This window comes from Typha latifolia, chromosome 6 (assembly GCF_019914945.1).
Source record: "Typha latifolia isolate L0001 chromosome 6, TyphaL0001v2, whole genome shotgun sequence".
In the NCBI taxonomy this organism is placed as follows: domain Eukaryota; kingdom Viridiplantae; phylum Streptophyta; class Magnoliopsida; order Poales; family Typhaceae; genus Typha; species Typha latifolia.
Window position 1 is genome coordinate 7251287 of NC_133091.1, and position 17111 is coordinate 7268397.

The 17111-nt window shown below is 35.3% G+C and overlaps 1 protein-coding gene across 1 annotated transcript in view; it reads right to left on the reverse strand.

The window, feature by feature from the left end:
* Nucleotides 1-542: 542 nt before the first annotated feature.
* LOC140791511 (serine carboxypeptidase II-3-like) overlaps nt 543-17111 on the reverse strand; it is a 98554-nt gene continuing 81985 nt past the window's right edge. The window contains exon 9 of the mRNA XM_073142121.1: nt 543-908. Coding sequence (XP_072998222.1) covers nt 903-908 — 6 coding nt within the window. The 3' untranslated portion in view covers nt 543-902. The remainder of the gene's footprint in view (nt 909-17111) is intronic.

The following is a 17111-nucleotide window of genomic DNA, read 5'->3' on the forward strand; positions in this document are numbered from 1 at the left end:
AGAGAGAGAAGAGACAGGAGAAGAAGGGAGGGGAAATGGAGGAAGCTCACCCACACTAGGTGGAGGTGGCGTAGTGGGTTCCAAGGACGGCTGTGGCAAATCCGTGCATGCGAGAGAGAAAGAATGAGAGAGAGTGAGACCAAAAGAGAGGGATTTAGATATATATAGAGAGAGAGAGAGAGAGGTGGTGGGTATGGCAGCTATGAGGCCCACCTCAGCTAGTTGGCCAGGCTGGTTGTTGATGCGTGTGGCACACTCAAAGGTTGCCATGACAGGTGAGAAAAATTTTAAACTTGCTGGGCTTGGCTTTGGCACGAGGCCATCCACAACGTGGCTAGTTGCATCGTGCCCCATCAACTCACAATCATTATCATTGTCCTCGTTGGATTCTAAAAAAGTATGCATCCTATTTATCCAAGATAAACATCTATCTAACTCTGGAGTCTATTAGTAGACTGACTATTTTGTGCACAATGATTAAGAAATCATTTTATATTAGTCAATCATAGGAAATTTAGCCATGAACCACGCCCATAATCTACTTGTTGATAATAAAGTTCCTTTCATTATGAAAATTCCCTTCGTTACAGAAGTTGAAACACCCACTTCTAAAAATCACATGTTCCTCACGTGGATAAATTCCACGTGATTCTCACATGACCTGTCAGTGAAATAATCTCACAAAGTATCTAGATAAGTCTAGAAATACCATAATAATTCAACAAATAATTCAAAGTTATAATATCACAGGCCTCAACAAGCCTCGAGGAATACAAGTCCAACACAAGTTATAAAACATAAATACCCTCGTAGGGGCCAAGTCCAACTAGAAATAATAGAATAAACAAATACTAAAATAGATGAATAAATCTGCTACTCCTCGATATCCGCATCCTCCATAATCAGCTCTGAAATATTTCCACCAAAATAGCGATGAGCACGGGGCCCAGAAGTAAAATCTAATAGTAATATAAGAATATTACATGATAAATAGAAATGCAAACCCATGACATGTCAGGGAAAGTGTACATTATGACTTTTAATAAATTTTATCATTATAGCTCAATTTACATAGAAATCCACACAGAAACCGAGTCACAATAACATATCTCACAAAGCACCATAAAATCAAGGGGGACTAGTCATCTAGTGGTATTATCACCCATATATGCCTAGCGACGCTGCATATGACCGTCTGTGGCCATCAGACTAAGGACCCCAGTCGTAGGCCCATCAACACCGCTCTAGTAATCATCGCTCAGAGTGGAATCATCACATACGATGATTAAGAGCACACAGCTCGATAGATGCCCTGATCCTGCGTCCTCGGGTATCGCTAGAACTACAATCCCTACCTCTCAATCATCTTTTCTAATATCATACTAGACTAGTCTCCAACTAGGGTAGTGTAATCACTTGAATGCTCCAATAGCTACCGACCTCAGGTGTAGACTGCTAATATAATACTATATAATACACTCTACCCTTAACCCCGAGTTGAGTGGGTGAAAGGGGCATTGCCTAGTTGGGACTTGAGTAACAATGATATGTGCACGTGGTGCCATGATCTCTATTATTTATTTAACATAATCATCAAAATAACAGGTATTAAATACAAGCATAGAGTCTATCATACATGTGCATTAAGTGATAAATAATGCAAGTAAGAATTGACATGTAATTAAATGCAAGTATGAAATATCATGTAATTTTCACAAGTAAGAAATGATATTTAATTAATACAAGTAAGAAATGACATAAGTATGCATTTTCGTAGATTATTATAGAATTCTACTGGCCTAGGATATTTCTGGAATTCGTCTTACTCTCCTAATCAGTCGGCTCTTCTTGAATTTCAAAATCCTTCCTGCACAATAATGGATCTAATAATTTATAAATAAAATAAACATAAGATTAATGAACTTAAAGGACTACTACCTTGTGTAAAAAAAATTAAGTTTTGATTTTCTAGGTCCAAATATATTATATTGTCTTAATTTAAAAAAATGGACATTTAGAGTCATTCACATTTGTAAGTGTCGAAGATAATTAAAAAGAATAAATAATTCAAATACCTATTTTAATTATGTATTAATCCTAATTTTATTAATAACATAGTTGAGAAAAATAAAATAATTACAATTTATGTAGCTAATAGAATTAAGAAAATAAAAGATTAATAATAAATCAATCTATGGTCTAAAGGTTGGGTTGGGCTCAAGGTCCAGCAAGTTTAGGTGAGAGAGAGTGGGCTGCAGACCTACCTACAGCCCACTAGACTTGAGGCAGTGGACTGGGCTCAAGAGCCCAGTCCAATAGAGTGAGGAGGTGGGTTGCGGCGGGCCTACCGCAGCCCACCTGGTTCTAAGGCGCACTAGATTAGGCTCAAGGGCCCAGTCTAGTAAGTTGAGATAGTGGGCTAGGCTCCAGAGCCCAGCCCATCAAGGTGAGAAGGTGGGCTGCGGGCTTACCACAGCCCACCAGACCCTAAGATGGTGGACTAGGCTCCAGAGCCCAGCCCATCAAGGTGAGGAGGTGGGCTGCGGGCTTACCACAGCCCACCAGAAACTAAGGTGGTGGACTGGGCTCCAAAGCCTAGACCACCGAGGCCTTAGAAAAGGCCCGAGGGCTTGGGATGCGCCCCACACCACAGCCCAGAGAGAGAGCGGTGGGGGTTGGCCCAACCCCCACCCCTTCTCCTCGTCTCCTTGCTAGCGAAGAAAACAAAGGAGAAAAGTGGTGTTGCTGCCGGTGATCCTCGTCGTCGGCAGCCTAGCACCATCGGCTCCCGAAGTCGATGAGGTCGACTTGGATTATAGGTGAGCTTGAACCATCAGCCAGTGTGGCCGATGGTGAGAGTTTGAGAAACTCAATGGCCAGCAGTCATGGAGCTTCCAAGTATAGTGAAAAAAGGGCTCGAAGCCCTCATCTCGAGTACCCACCTCTTCCACGTGAAGAGGTGAGTCAGTCGAGGCTGTTGAGTAGGGCCACCACCACCAGTGGTGGCTGCCTGAGTCCAAATAACCCGGCGGTGGAAGGCGATATGGCAAGGGGCTAAAATAGGGAAACTCCCAGGACAGGTGGGTAGTCGATCTGAGGTCGCCGGCCGACAAATTTCTCTGGTGAAGGCAGACATAATTAAATTTCTAATTAAACATGATTAACTAGGTTATTTTCAAATTAAACTAAAGAGGGGATGGAGGCTAACCTGAGGATCGAGGTGAGGGGTTTTGGTTGGCTGCTGGTGCTCCGGTGACTCGTTGCCTGCGACGAAAGCTTCGGCGGCTCGGGAGAGAAAAGAGAGGAAGGAAGAACAAGAGAGAGAGGAATTTCAAAGAGTGAAAACAAAACCTAGAAGGTGAGGGGGACGGGAATTAGCTCCACTCCGACGCACTTCTCTCCCACCTCTCATAACTGACTGCGAGAGGTGGGGGAGGAGGAAGAAGGAGTCATGCACTGATTTTTTTTTTTTATACACGGGTGTTACAGAAGTTGTTGCCAACATGACTACATGGAAAGGTTTTCTTTCTTTTTTATTTTTGTTCTTTATTTTATTTTATATTGACTTTGTCAAAATTTGAATTTCAAATCCAGTAATCCCCCCCACAAAAGAGGTAAAAAACAACCAAATATAATAATTAATAAAAACTTTTAATAATTATTTTGACTTTTAGTAATGCATTGCTATAGCTACCTTTTGGGGTGTGAAACTACCCTTAGTTATGATTGCATTAGGTCAAGGATCCATGGGAGATTAGGCCTTAAATGATGTCTTTATCGATCTTCTATAATCACACACATAATATGAGGAGCACATTTAGTTTTCTCTATGGGTTAGCACTTTCTTGTCGTTCACTTGTCTTGATTCTCACGAGAGTTTTAAGGGCTCACCCATGCCCTATAGTTGCGGCTTTATGATTACTCTCAATTAGGTGAATCCTCAAAAGTTGTCTGTGGCGGTACACACCTTTCAAAAATTATCTATATTGAACACATTAAGAGATATACATATCATCAACCTGCCTGTCCTAATAAAGGATATATCCCAGCCTAAGGGTGGCCAAGGATCACCAATGAATCAACCTAGAGTAGCCAAATGAGGTGCTCTTGGAAGCCTGATAGTGGTGTGTGTTACGATTACCCTCAAGGTGGTTGTGATCACAATAAGACCTAGCTCTGATCAAATTTGGAACTAGAATTTTGAAGGGCAATGCTAACTAATCTAACAGTCCAAAAGGCTTGACATTCTAAGAGATTGTTTATCCAGAAGTCAGGAGTCCAACACAACCAGAATCACAACGATCAGAGTGTATAAGGTGGAAGATATCTAAGACATACTGACCAAAGGTCAACGGGTGGCAAGATGGATGTGGAAGGTGGAAGGTGGAATAATGACTAGGGTTAGGGTTATGGAAGATGGATATAGTAGCGGTAGTGGGGATAAAGTAAAAAAGCTGGATGAGAAGGGAGAAGGGTACCATACTCTCAGGGATGAGAAGGGACGATCTGACATAAGGGAAGGACGGCAACGACATTAACCACGACCGAGGATGAAGGTCGGTGAGAGAGAGAGAGAGGTCGCATGAGAGGGAGAGCAGGGGAGGAGTCTTGCGACAAAGCCAACGGCCACGGTACAATCCAGTTCAATTAACCCAACCGCATGAACTCAAATTAACTAAATCTGAAAGCAAATTAACCTAATAGAATGACTAAATTGCAAAAGCAAATGAATCCAATTAAACTAAGGGTTTTAGGTCCTTATCAGGTTAGCTCAAGATGATTGGGTTGAACTAAGTCGTATCATTTCTCCACGCTTCCGTCACCTTGAACTCAAGATGTAAAATTTAGGAGGCGATCCATAATCTCTGCTCCAATTCCCATGTTGACTCATCCGTCAGTTTGCCTAGCCATTCAACTAATACTTCTATCTCCAATTTGATCTCATGAAGTCATTGACATTTAGCCAATACCTAGACTAGCTCGTGTAGTGGTGGCGATGGCTGACTTAGTTACTCAACCCTTAAGGATCGAGACATGAAAAATTAGGTGAACCCGAGTTCCTTCTAGCTACTACATTCGTAACCTACTGGCCCAATTTGCTCCATGATCTGATACAGCTCAAAGAACCTAACATTTAACTTTTGATTTTGAACTGGCTACAAGGTGACCTGTCAGTAGGGTTGAGCTCGCACATAAACCATTCACTTCAAATTCCTTCTCATGCTAGCCTTTGTTGTATCTTTGCTTCATTCGGTTCTAGGCTACCGCTATATGGGTCTTCAACCTCATCATTACATCATCCCTATCTGCTAGTTCCAAGTCAACTTCTGTTTGATCCTAAGTCGCGGGTCGATCATATGCACGTAACACCAAAGGAGTGCGCCCATATACTGCTTCAAATTGGGTCATCTCGATACTTAAATAGTGTGCTAATATTGTAAAGTGCACATACTTGCTCAACCGATCCACCACCACTAAGATCATGGACTGTCCCTTGACTTCCGGCAGCCCTGCAATGAAGTCCCTGGATATATCTTCCCAAATTTTCTCAGGTATAGGGAGTTGCTACAGCAGCCCTACTGGTTTGGTTGTTTTGACCTTGACTCGTTGACAAGTCACGTACTCGTGTACTTATTTCTTCACATATTGCCTTCATGGATGTCCAGCAGTTGGTGCATCACGAAAGTGGGATATTAAGGTCCATCGAAGCTCTAGGTCAGTAGGTACTCAAATCAACCCGAGCTTGAGCAAGAGTCTGTCGCGGATCTCATGTTCCGAATGGCTCAACGGGTCCTTGGCTAGCTCTTCTACCAAATGTGATATCTTAGGGTCTTCCTTTGTGGCCTTCCTCGAGTTTGCAAAGAATGGAAGTGATGAAACTGAGAAGGCCTCAAGTTCACCTGGGTCTCATAGGCATAGTAGGTTTCTATATGCCGTATGATTTTGTCATCATGTTGGAGTGTGAGGCTGAAGTCTACAAATTAGAAGTTGATAGCTCCGAGGCTCTATAAACCAATAAATGCCCAACACCAAGTTCTCTCCCTTCAACACCAAAGGGTATAGTTCAAGGATGTAGTTGAAACCTTGCACCTTAGTGGCACCCCGTGGCAAACACCATCGATCGAAGAGCTGTGCCATCTCTGATCATCACATCGAACCCCACCATTTGCTCTATCTACAATCCTATCTTCCTTAGAAACCTCTTGTCTAGGAAGTTATGAATTCTTCCTGTATCCACCAAGATCTAGACCATGGCTCGTTTGATCTCACCCTTCTTCCGTAGTGATTGCGGTGCCACTTCACCTGTGTATGCATGCAATGAGATTTCTACCACCATCACTTCTTGACCTCCTCCTCTTCCACCAATAGCTCCTCCATTGACTCTCCACCACGACCGTGTCCTCATATTCAACCTTGGACCATCCAGAAATAGGATGGTGCCCCTAATACGATCTCCCCTTTAGGCTAAGGTCCGATCTCTCCCAATTCTCCGATCTAGACTAGATCTGGTACGGAACTTTATAAATAGATCCTGAAAGAGGCTGCCATCGGATTGACCTGAGATTTTGATATATTGTAGCATCAGAAAAGAGATTTCCAATGAATCTAGTTTCAGGTGAATCAGATGTAAGGATCTCGAGATATCATACGATTAGTGGACAAACGTCAGGGGTCTAATTAGGATCCGTAGATAGAGGCACGAGATCCTAGATGATAGTAGTTGGGGGTGGACCGACGTTAATGGGGTGGCACCGGCGAAAAGTGAGATTATTAAATACTAGACTACTGTACCCATATATTAAATATATATCAACTAGAATTGGACCAATTAAAGGGAGATTATATTAAATTAGGATTTAAAAGAAAATTCGTTTATAAAACTATTCATTAAGATTTAAAATAGAAATCCTTTTATGACATCGTACTTTAAACACGAGAAATTAAAAACGTACTACTTGTTGCCTCCGGATTGTGAGAAAAAGTAAATAAATCCTATTCAGATTGTATTAATTACGACGAATAATTTAAAATGTAAGCCATTGTATAGCGGCTGTGATTGATATAAATGAAAGAAAATAATATATTACCTATAATTATTAATTAAATAACAATCGATCTAATAGCTCTAATAAATATTTAATCTAGTAATATTAAATAGCAATATAAATTAAATAAAATTAACAATCTGACCTATGAGACATCTATTTTATTTTTTGATTGATAGCGATACAGCTCCATAGATCAGTTTATTATTACGTACTCTAATCAAATTGGATAGGCAAATACTTCAATGCCTCTCTAAAATTTTATAATTATAATCTATGACTATAATAGTCAGTTTTCATATTGGTAGCTGTCTCCTAATATTGATTCCAAAATAAGGGCATATTAGTCAAAAAGATTAGATTACCAAGGCCTAATTTTTTTGGTTATATATTCTTTTTTTTCTGTTATGGTAGATATGATTAGAAGTTAATTATAGAAGATATTATTTAAATTTGATTACTTACTATATGTAAATAACAAAACAATAAAGGAAGAGACAGAATTTAGTTAAACTTTGGTCAAGTTAATTATGAAAAGATATCAATACTCTTATTGTGATATATATATATATATATATATATATATATATATATATATATATATCTTTTATTTAATAAATTATTAAGATAAAATAATTGTCAAAAAAAAAAAACTTTTAGCGTAATACTTTTTAATATTTTTGCATTCCTATTATATCTTTACTGCCGGATCACTAAAAGCTCATTGGATAATGAGAAAAAGATAAAAACATCTTAAGAGATAAAGTGAAATCTTATAGTAATTATATTATATATATATTAGTTATTTAGGGAATTTAAAGATCATGATCCGGTAACCAGGTTTCTTTGGTTACAAAAGTTGTTAACAAAGTCTACGTCGGTGAGGAGGTTTTCTCTTCTTCTTTTTTCGTTTTTTTCAAATTCAACAATATATTCTTTATCGTAATCGCTTATTAATTGGTTACCTTTATTTACTATCCTTCTATGGTAAGCCTAGTTAATTAAGCCCAGGCTTGTGGAATTCTTTTGAGATTAAATTAAGTGTTCTTATGGAACTTTAGACACCTGATTCCGGTCGAGAAAAGTACCCGTACTACCACCTTACCAAAACTTATATATCACAATCCTATACGTATCAAGGCTGGCTATATATACATATACATATATATATATATATATATATATATATATATATATATATATATATATATATATATATACACGCACTTGAGGAGGAATTACTACAACCCTAAATAACAAGAAAGCCGCATGGCGTCCAGCGCTTCTTCCTCCTCTGTTACTCCGCCTGGAGACGTCGAGCCCATCCATGTTCCAGTGGGATTTCGATTCAACCCCAACGACAAAGAGGCAGTCGAGCACTATCTCATTAAGAAAGTTTTGGGTCATCCTTTTCCGGCCAATATAATCAAAGAGATCGATGTTTATAAATATGACCCTGATGATCTCCCTCGTTAGTTCTCACACAATTCTTTTCAAGTACTTAATTTACTTGTTTTTCCGGATTTCGAGTAAATATATACATATTCTATGGGCCAGTAATTATATTTACAGATATAATTGTCAACATATTTATGACAATAATGTTATGTGAAATGTTTTCAGCAGCAATTAATTACGTAATAGTCCATATTCTATTGTTTCTTTCTTTTTTCCAAAAAAATAGAAAATTTCATCCATTAGTTGTTTCATTGTCTGGTTTGGCATGCTCATGTTGCAATGCTATCGACTGATCAGTTGATATCACTAAAGACTTGGAGAGCTGGGCATACTTCTTTGTCATGAAAGAAGAAGAAGAAGACGGCCATAATATTTTCAGCACTCCGCGTGGGTATTGGAAGGTGGAAGCCTCTGAGATTACAACTATTAACGATGGAGAAGTCATTGTTGCCTTCAAGAAGTCGATGGTCTATTTAAGAGGAAAATCACCTGATGGCTTCACAACTTGTTGGACGATGACGGAGTACCGCCTCAACCAAGCGTTAACTCGACTTAAGAATCCCACTGATTCCAATGTGAGTAATAAATCCTTCATCTTAATCTTCATCTTCATCTTGATAGTATGCACGCAGCTTAATTACTTAACTACTTGTTCTCATTCCATATCATGTATACAAGTGCCGGTGCCGAACGACATTAAAAAGTTGGGATAATTATACCTAGAAACCTTGAACTACTGCTAATATTATATAGAACCTCTTATTTATATCTAATGGCAAATAACTATCTTAACTATGTAGAGTACGTCCGAAAGACCGTTCTTTTAGTTGTCTCTTTGATGTTTCCGTCAAAAAAAAAATATCATACGACTATTATGTGATCAATTTTAGGTGTTCTTGTACCATCCTTTGCATTTTCTTATATGCGCTTATGGAAGAAAATTAAACATTCCAAAGATGCATAGTATTATTATAGATTACATTCATGTTATAGCCTTTTGTCAAGAATATCTCTGTTATATTAATAATTAAATTTCTGGCTAAATGTTATCCGACTGCAAAATGTTAGAGACAAGGGATAAAAGAAGCAAAATATTTAGAAGATCTTTAGGAAAAGCAGAAAATGCTGCCAAAGACTTGATTTCATAGATCTTATTATCCACCATATTTATAGATACATATATGACTCTTAGAGTTTCTAGTGACTCTTGAGATTTATAACTCTTTCAATTTTTACATAACTTCATGCATGACCTTTAGGTTTACAAGATCTTTTGTTTACTTAATTCTTGGACTTACAAGAACAAAAATTAGTTACAAATTAACTTCATAGCCCCTTAATTTGTAAAGTTTACCAACTTTTTGAACTTTTCAAATTTCTCGGTGGTTACAACCTTTGTGAGAAAATCTACTGGTTGATCATTTGTGTTAATAAACCTTCAATACAATTTCTCCTTTATTCACCAAATCTTGAATAAAATGATGTCCAAGTTCTATATGCTTTGTTCTAGCATGATATGCTGGATTTTTTGTCAAGCAATCACAAACATATTGTGACAATGAATTATAGTTGGCTGCTATTGTAGTTCCTTTAATTTCAAAAGTATTCTTCTTAGCTAAATAGTTTCACTTGCTGTCTATTGCTGAAGATAAGGCGACAGCCTTTTGCTTCTTTGAGCTCCAAGATATTACCTTTGTGCCAAGAAAAAACAAATAGTTTGATGTGCTTTTTCGATTATCTAACGAACTAGCCCAATCCCTATCTGTAAATTCAAATAGCTTGTTATCATTTTCTTTCAAATATAAGATTCCTTGCTTTTTCGTTCCTTGAAGATATTTCAACACTCGTTTAGTTATTGTATCATAGAGCTTGCTTGGCTCATTCATAAATCTAGAAATAAGACTAACCGATTGTGTAATATTAGGTCAACTGTTAGTAAGATATATTAATGAATCAACAAGGCTCCTAAAAACCTTTGCATCTGCCTTTTTTACACTGTTATTTTGTTGCAACTTTTTATTTAAGACCATTGGAGTTGCCACTAGTTTGCACTTTTATATATGAAATTTCTACAATAAATCTTCAATATATTTTTCTTGAGAGATGAAAATCTCCCCTTTTGCTTGTTTCACTTGGATTTCGAGAAAATATTTCATAAACCTAAGTCAGTCATCTCAAATTCCATCATCATTTTCTTTTTAAAATCTTCAATCAATTTCATATTAGTGCCCAATTATATTAACTCATCAACATATAAACATATTATGAGAGGATCTTTTATACCTATCTCCTCCACATATAATGATGGTTCACTTGGGCTTCTTTGGAATCCATTTTGATAGAAGTATCGGTCAATCGTGCTATTCCATGCTCTTGGTGCTTATTTCAAGTCGTAAAGAGCCTTTCGAGGTCGGTATACTTGATCTTTCACCTTATAGCTTTGTGGTTGCTCAATGTATACTTCTTCAAGTTCTCCATTGAGAAATATAGATTTTACATCAAGTTGGTAAACATTCAACTCCCGTTGAGTTACTAAGGCAAGAACTGTGCAAATTTTTTCCATTCGCGCAACTGGGGCAAAAGTTTCAATGAAATCTACTCTAGGCTGTTAAGAATAACCCTTTGCTACCAACCTTGCCTTATATTTTTTAATAGATCCATCGTCTTTGAACTTTGTCTTGTATATCCACTTTAGCCCGATCACTTCTTTTCCTTTTGGCAAGTCTAAGTCTACAAGTCCTATATCTTATTCTTTTCAATTGTTATTATTTCTTCATTAAAATTCTCTGATTCACCAGAAAAGAAAGCAACATCACAAGATTCATAAATATCTATTAAAGAACGCACCTTTCTTAGTGGTGTTTCAGAATCTTCTTGATTTGAATAACTTAATGTTTGCAATCTTCCTAGAGTAGAGCTTGGACTTGCAATTACAATTTCTTGATGTTCTTCTTGACTAGCTAAGTTCAACTTATAAGCAACTTGTGCTTGAGAGGAGTTATCTTTCCAATTCCAAGCTATTTTTTTTATCAAATATAACATCTCTTTAAATTACAAGCTTGTTAGTTTTAGGATCATATAATCGATATCCTTTTGACTCATCACTATAGCCAAGTAACGCATCCAAGGTTTAGGATCATCTTTATTTTGATTTTTTTTATATTTTGCATCTGAAGTAGCAATCTTTTGTTTCATGATTGGACTTTCTGTTAGAGGATAAAAGAAAGAAAATATTTATAAGATCTTTAGAAAAAGTAGAAAATGCTACCATAGACTTGATTTCATATATCTCATAATCCACTCTATTTATAGATACATAGATGACTCTTAGAGTTCCTAGTGACTCTTGAGATTCATAACTCTTTCACTTTTTGCATGACTTCATGCATGACCCTTGAGCTTACAAGAACTTTTGTTTACTTGACTCTTGGACTTATAGGAATAAAAATTAATTACAAATTAACTTCAATACAATATTCAACCCCTTTTTTTTTGCTGTCTCCACATCAATTACTTTTGTTATGGTGAATCTATCTAGAGAACTTCTAACATATAGCTGAAAAATAAAACTGGACCAAATTAACATTTGCTTTTTTTGAAATATTAATCCTCTCTTTGGTTACTCAACAGTGAATAGTTTATACATGATGTAGGTAACACTATATACAAGAGATTAATCATTGTTCTTTTAAATTAACTATTTTACTTTTTGTCTTTATTTTCTTATCCAAGTATAAGTAGCTATTGAAATTGTCATATAGTTTGTGTAATGGAAAAGCATGATAACAAGTTAGCAAATAACAAGTTTATCTTTGCGGTATTTGTTATCAAAAACTTATGTTTCGCTATATACTCTAGTTCTCTTTCATCTACAAATGCATAATTTAAGAGAGAGTTGCTGGAGACAAGGGATATATATAAAAAGAGAAATAGTCCGTAGACTTTTTAGAAAGGTAGAAGATGTTACAAGGGACTTAATCCAATAAATTTCATAGTCCACCCTATTTAAGGATAAGTTGAGACTAAGTCTAGTGACAATTGAGATACAAAACTATTTTAGTTGTTTCTTGCATGACTTCAGTTTTTACATGACTTTTATGATACTTCATGCATCACCCATGGCTTTACATGACCCTTTTTTTATTTGACTCAGGCTTCTAGGAATAATAGTTAATTACAAATTAACTTCAACACCACTTTTTAATTTGTAAGTTTCAGCAACTTCTTGAACTTCTCAAATTTCTCAGTAGCCTCAGCCTTTGTGAGAAAATATGCTTGTTGGTCAATTATGTTGATGAACTTCAATACAATTTCTCCTTCATTCACCAAACCTCTAATGAAATATTGTTGAAGCTTTATTTTTGTCAAAGCAATTGCGGACATGTTGTCATAATAAATTATTCGTCCAAATATGAAAGTATTCTTCTTAGCCAAATAGCTTTATATGTTGCTTCTATTGTAGAAATATACTCTGCTCTTGCTAAAGATAAAGTAAAAATATTTTGCTTCTTTGAACTCTAAGATATTACTTTTGTACCAAGACAAAATAAAATAGCATGATGTGCTTTTTTGATTATCAAACAAACAATCCTAATCACTATCTATACATTTAAATACCTCGTTATCATTTTTCTTCAAGCATAAGATTCCATACTTTTTTGTTCCTTGAATATATCAAAGTGCTCATTTAGCTGCTATACAATGGAGCTTGCTTGACTCATTCATAAATCTAGAAATAAGACTAATAGATTGCATAATATCAGGCCAAGTATTAGTAAGATAGATTAGTGAACCAACAAGACTCCTAAAAACCTTTACATCAGTTTTTTTGCACTTGTCATTTTGTTGCAATTTTTTATTTAAGACCACTGGAGTTGTCTGGTTTGCATTTGCACATTTGAAACTTCTTCAATAAATCTTTGAGATATTTTTCTTGAGAGGTAAAAATCTCCCTTTTTGCTCATTTCACTTGGATTGCAAGAAAATATTTCATGAAATCTACGTCACTCATATGAAACTCCATCACCATTTTCTTTTTTAGATCTTCAACCATATTCATGTTAGTGCCCAAATATATTAAATCATCAACATATAAACATACCATGAGAAGATCTTTCATACATATCTTGTTTACATATAGTGATGATTTGCTTGTGCTTCTTTGGAATCCATTTTGATAGAAACATCTATTAATTTTGCTATTCTATGCTCTTAGTGCTTGTTTCAAGTCATAAAGAGCTTTCGAATTCGATATACTAACTCTTCTTGATCTTTCGCTTGGTAGCCTTGTGGTTGCTCAACATATACTTCTTCTTCAAGTTCTCCATTGAGAAATGTTGCTTTTACATTAAGTTGTCTCCATTTGCACAGCTGGGGCAAAATATTCGGTGAAGTTTACTCGAGTTGCTGAGAATAATTCTTTGCTACCGGCTGATGCTCTATATTTTGAATAGATCCATCTTCTTTGAACTTTTTTGTTTATTGACACTAACCTAATCACTTCTTTTCCTTTTGACAAGTCTACAAGCTCCTATGTTATGTTCTTTTCTATTATCATTCATTATATTTCTCCATAATTCTTTTTTTGCAGCTTCACTGAAATTCTCTAATTCATCAAAAAAGAGAAGCAACATCATAAGATTCACTAATATCTATTAAAGAATGCACCTTTCTTGGTGGTGTTTCATAATCTTTTTGGTTTAAAGAACTTGATTTTTGTAATCATGTTGGAATAGAGTTTGAACTTGCAATTGTAATTTCTGGATGTTCTTCTTGAGTAGCTAGGTTAAAGAACTCATAAGCAATTGGTGCTTGAGAGGAGTTATCTTCCCAATTCTTAGTTGTTTTTTTAGCTAATATAAGTTCTCTTGAAATTACAAGTTTGTTAGTTTTAGGATCATATAGTCGGTATCCTTTTAACTCATCACTATAACTAAGAAAGATATACTTTTCACTTTTTTTATCATATTTATCTTTGTTTGAAGAAGAATTTAAAGCATAAGCAATGCATCCAAAAATCTTTAAGTGATCAACTACTAGCTTTCTTTGCTTTTATCATTCAAATAATGTCATGTCGAGTATTGCTTTGGTAGGAGAACGATTAAGTATATATTATTATATTAACAGCTTCTGTCCAAAATATATTAGGCAAACTTTTACCTTTTTATATGCTCCAACCATCTCAGCGATTTTAATATTTTGTTACACCATTTTTTTGCAGACTTCTTTAAATAGTAGGTTGCTTTTCACTTCCATTTTCCTTGCAATACTCTATGAATGGAGTGTAGATGAATTCTCTTCTAAAATTTTGATTTTGTAGTCACTTAGTTTGAATTGAGGAAAAGCTTAAAATGCCATAGGACTTTTTTCAAGATAAAAATATCCACAACATTCTAGTATAGTCATCAATAAAAAGAATGAAATATCTTTTGCTATTAAAAGAGGGAGTCCTTGTAGGACCACAAACATGTACTAGCTCCAATGGAGACTTAGCTCTCCAAGAGGTTTTAGGAAATGAAAGCTATGCATCTTCCCATATGTACAACCTTGACAAACTTATCTTCCCTTTCAAGTGAAGGAAGCCCGATCACCATATTCTCTTGCTTTAGCAAACATAACCCGTTGTATGTTAAATGCTATAAATTTGTTCTATCAAAACTTTTCAGTAGTGAATGCAACATTTTCAATTAATGCATTGTTTTAAGATCTTCCTTCTTTTTTCCCTTGCTTAGATTTTTGTTGTCCCTTGATCTATTATGGAAATTGTTTATTGAAAAACTTGCTCAGTTGGCTAAATAGATGACTTTTTAATTCTTATTCATGTGTTTGGAGAGAACTTATTAGTTCACGCATAATATATAATGAAAAATCTTTTGATTCTTCGTTATATATACAATTGCAACAACATGATCAAATTTATGAGGAAGATTATGAAGTACCTTTTGCATATTTGTAATTGTATCTCCATCTCTTTGGATTTGGTTGATAATTTTTGCTATTTTTGGTAAGAACTCTTAAATGCTTTTGCTATTCTTCATTGAGAGATTATCAAAATTTCTCAAGAGGGATTGTAGCTTTACATGGATATTATCTTTTCATCTCCTTGGAATTCATTTCGCAAAATATCTCAAGTTTGCTTTGCTTTATTGGCACCAAATATCTGAGGATATATAGATTTACTTATCCGTTGTTGTCGTCGTGCCAATTTAAATAATTTCTTTCCTGAGGTGGCCCAGGATATGTGCTCTTAACCACCTTCCAAAAAAATCCTGGGAAATAAAGATGGTTCTAATTTTATTACTCAAATAGTCATGATGCTCTCCTTTTAAAATAAGAATCTGAGTTGTGGAATATGCGAACATTATTGACACGGGATATATGCTTGAAAAATATACAAATTTGTTGGAGACAAGGGATATTAGAAGAAATTTTTTTTAATAGATCTTTAAAAAAGTAGAAGATGTTACAAGGGACTTAATCTAAGATCTCATAGTCCATTATATTTATAGATATACAGATGACTCTAAGAATTTCTAGTGATTCTTGAGATGCATAACTCTTTCAGTTCTTTTTTTAATTTTTTTAATTTTTAATTTTTTATATATGACTTGCATGATACTTACTTCATGCATAACCCTTGGGTTCACACAAACTCTTCGTGTACTTGAATAATAATTATTTACAAATTAACTTCAACGAGAGCAACATTTTGTATTGCATCCTTATTTATTAAATTATCCATGACGACTTTGTTGTCTTTCCATACTGTCAAGTGACATAAGTTTTGAGCACTAACCTTCATTTTATTTGTTCTTTTGTTTAGATGAATCACTGTGTCCTATGCAAAGTGCACAAAAGAAGTCCTAATATAGATCAAGTTGTTGAAATGAAAAATATTCTCAAGAAGTACAGAAGAGGCAAAAATTTTGTCCAGAAGATAGCGAAAAGCACTGGAGCCGAGTGAAGAAACTAAAGATCCCACAGAGAATATCTCCTCTTATCTTTGTGCAGTAATATTAATAATTTAGAGTTATATTTAATTACTAATATAGTCCTGTGACGATGTACGTTTCATCCAGTATATGTCAATGTGCAGTTTTTATTGAAATTAATTAAGAGGTGGGTACGAAAAAATTAACCATTTCCTAGAGTATGTTTCTGATAGTAGGATTTTTGGTCAATTACATCTTAAATTAGCTACATTTACAGGATGAGAAAATGATTTCTAAGAGGGTAAATGTCATAGCTCGAAATCGGAATTATGACTGGCTTTGACATACACGAAGCTTTACTAATACATCCTAAGTGTACAACAACAAGAACAAATAAATGAAGATGATTTGCTTTATTAAATTTAAACTAATTGCAATAAAAATAAAACAATATCATTGTTACTATGTCTCTAAACGAAATTAAATTTAACAATTAATCTAAAACATAAGACTACGACCATGCACCTCAATATGCTTAAGATACACAAAGCCTTACTAATACTTCTTAAGTGTACAATGGCAAAACAAAATTAAATAAATAATTAATCTAAAATATAAGACTAAAAGAGCGGAAAGGTAAATAAGTAGCTCCTAAATGGAGGTAGAGTCCCGATGC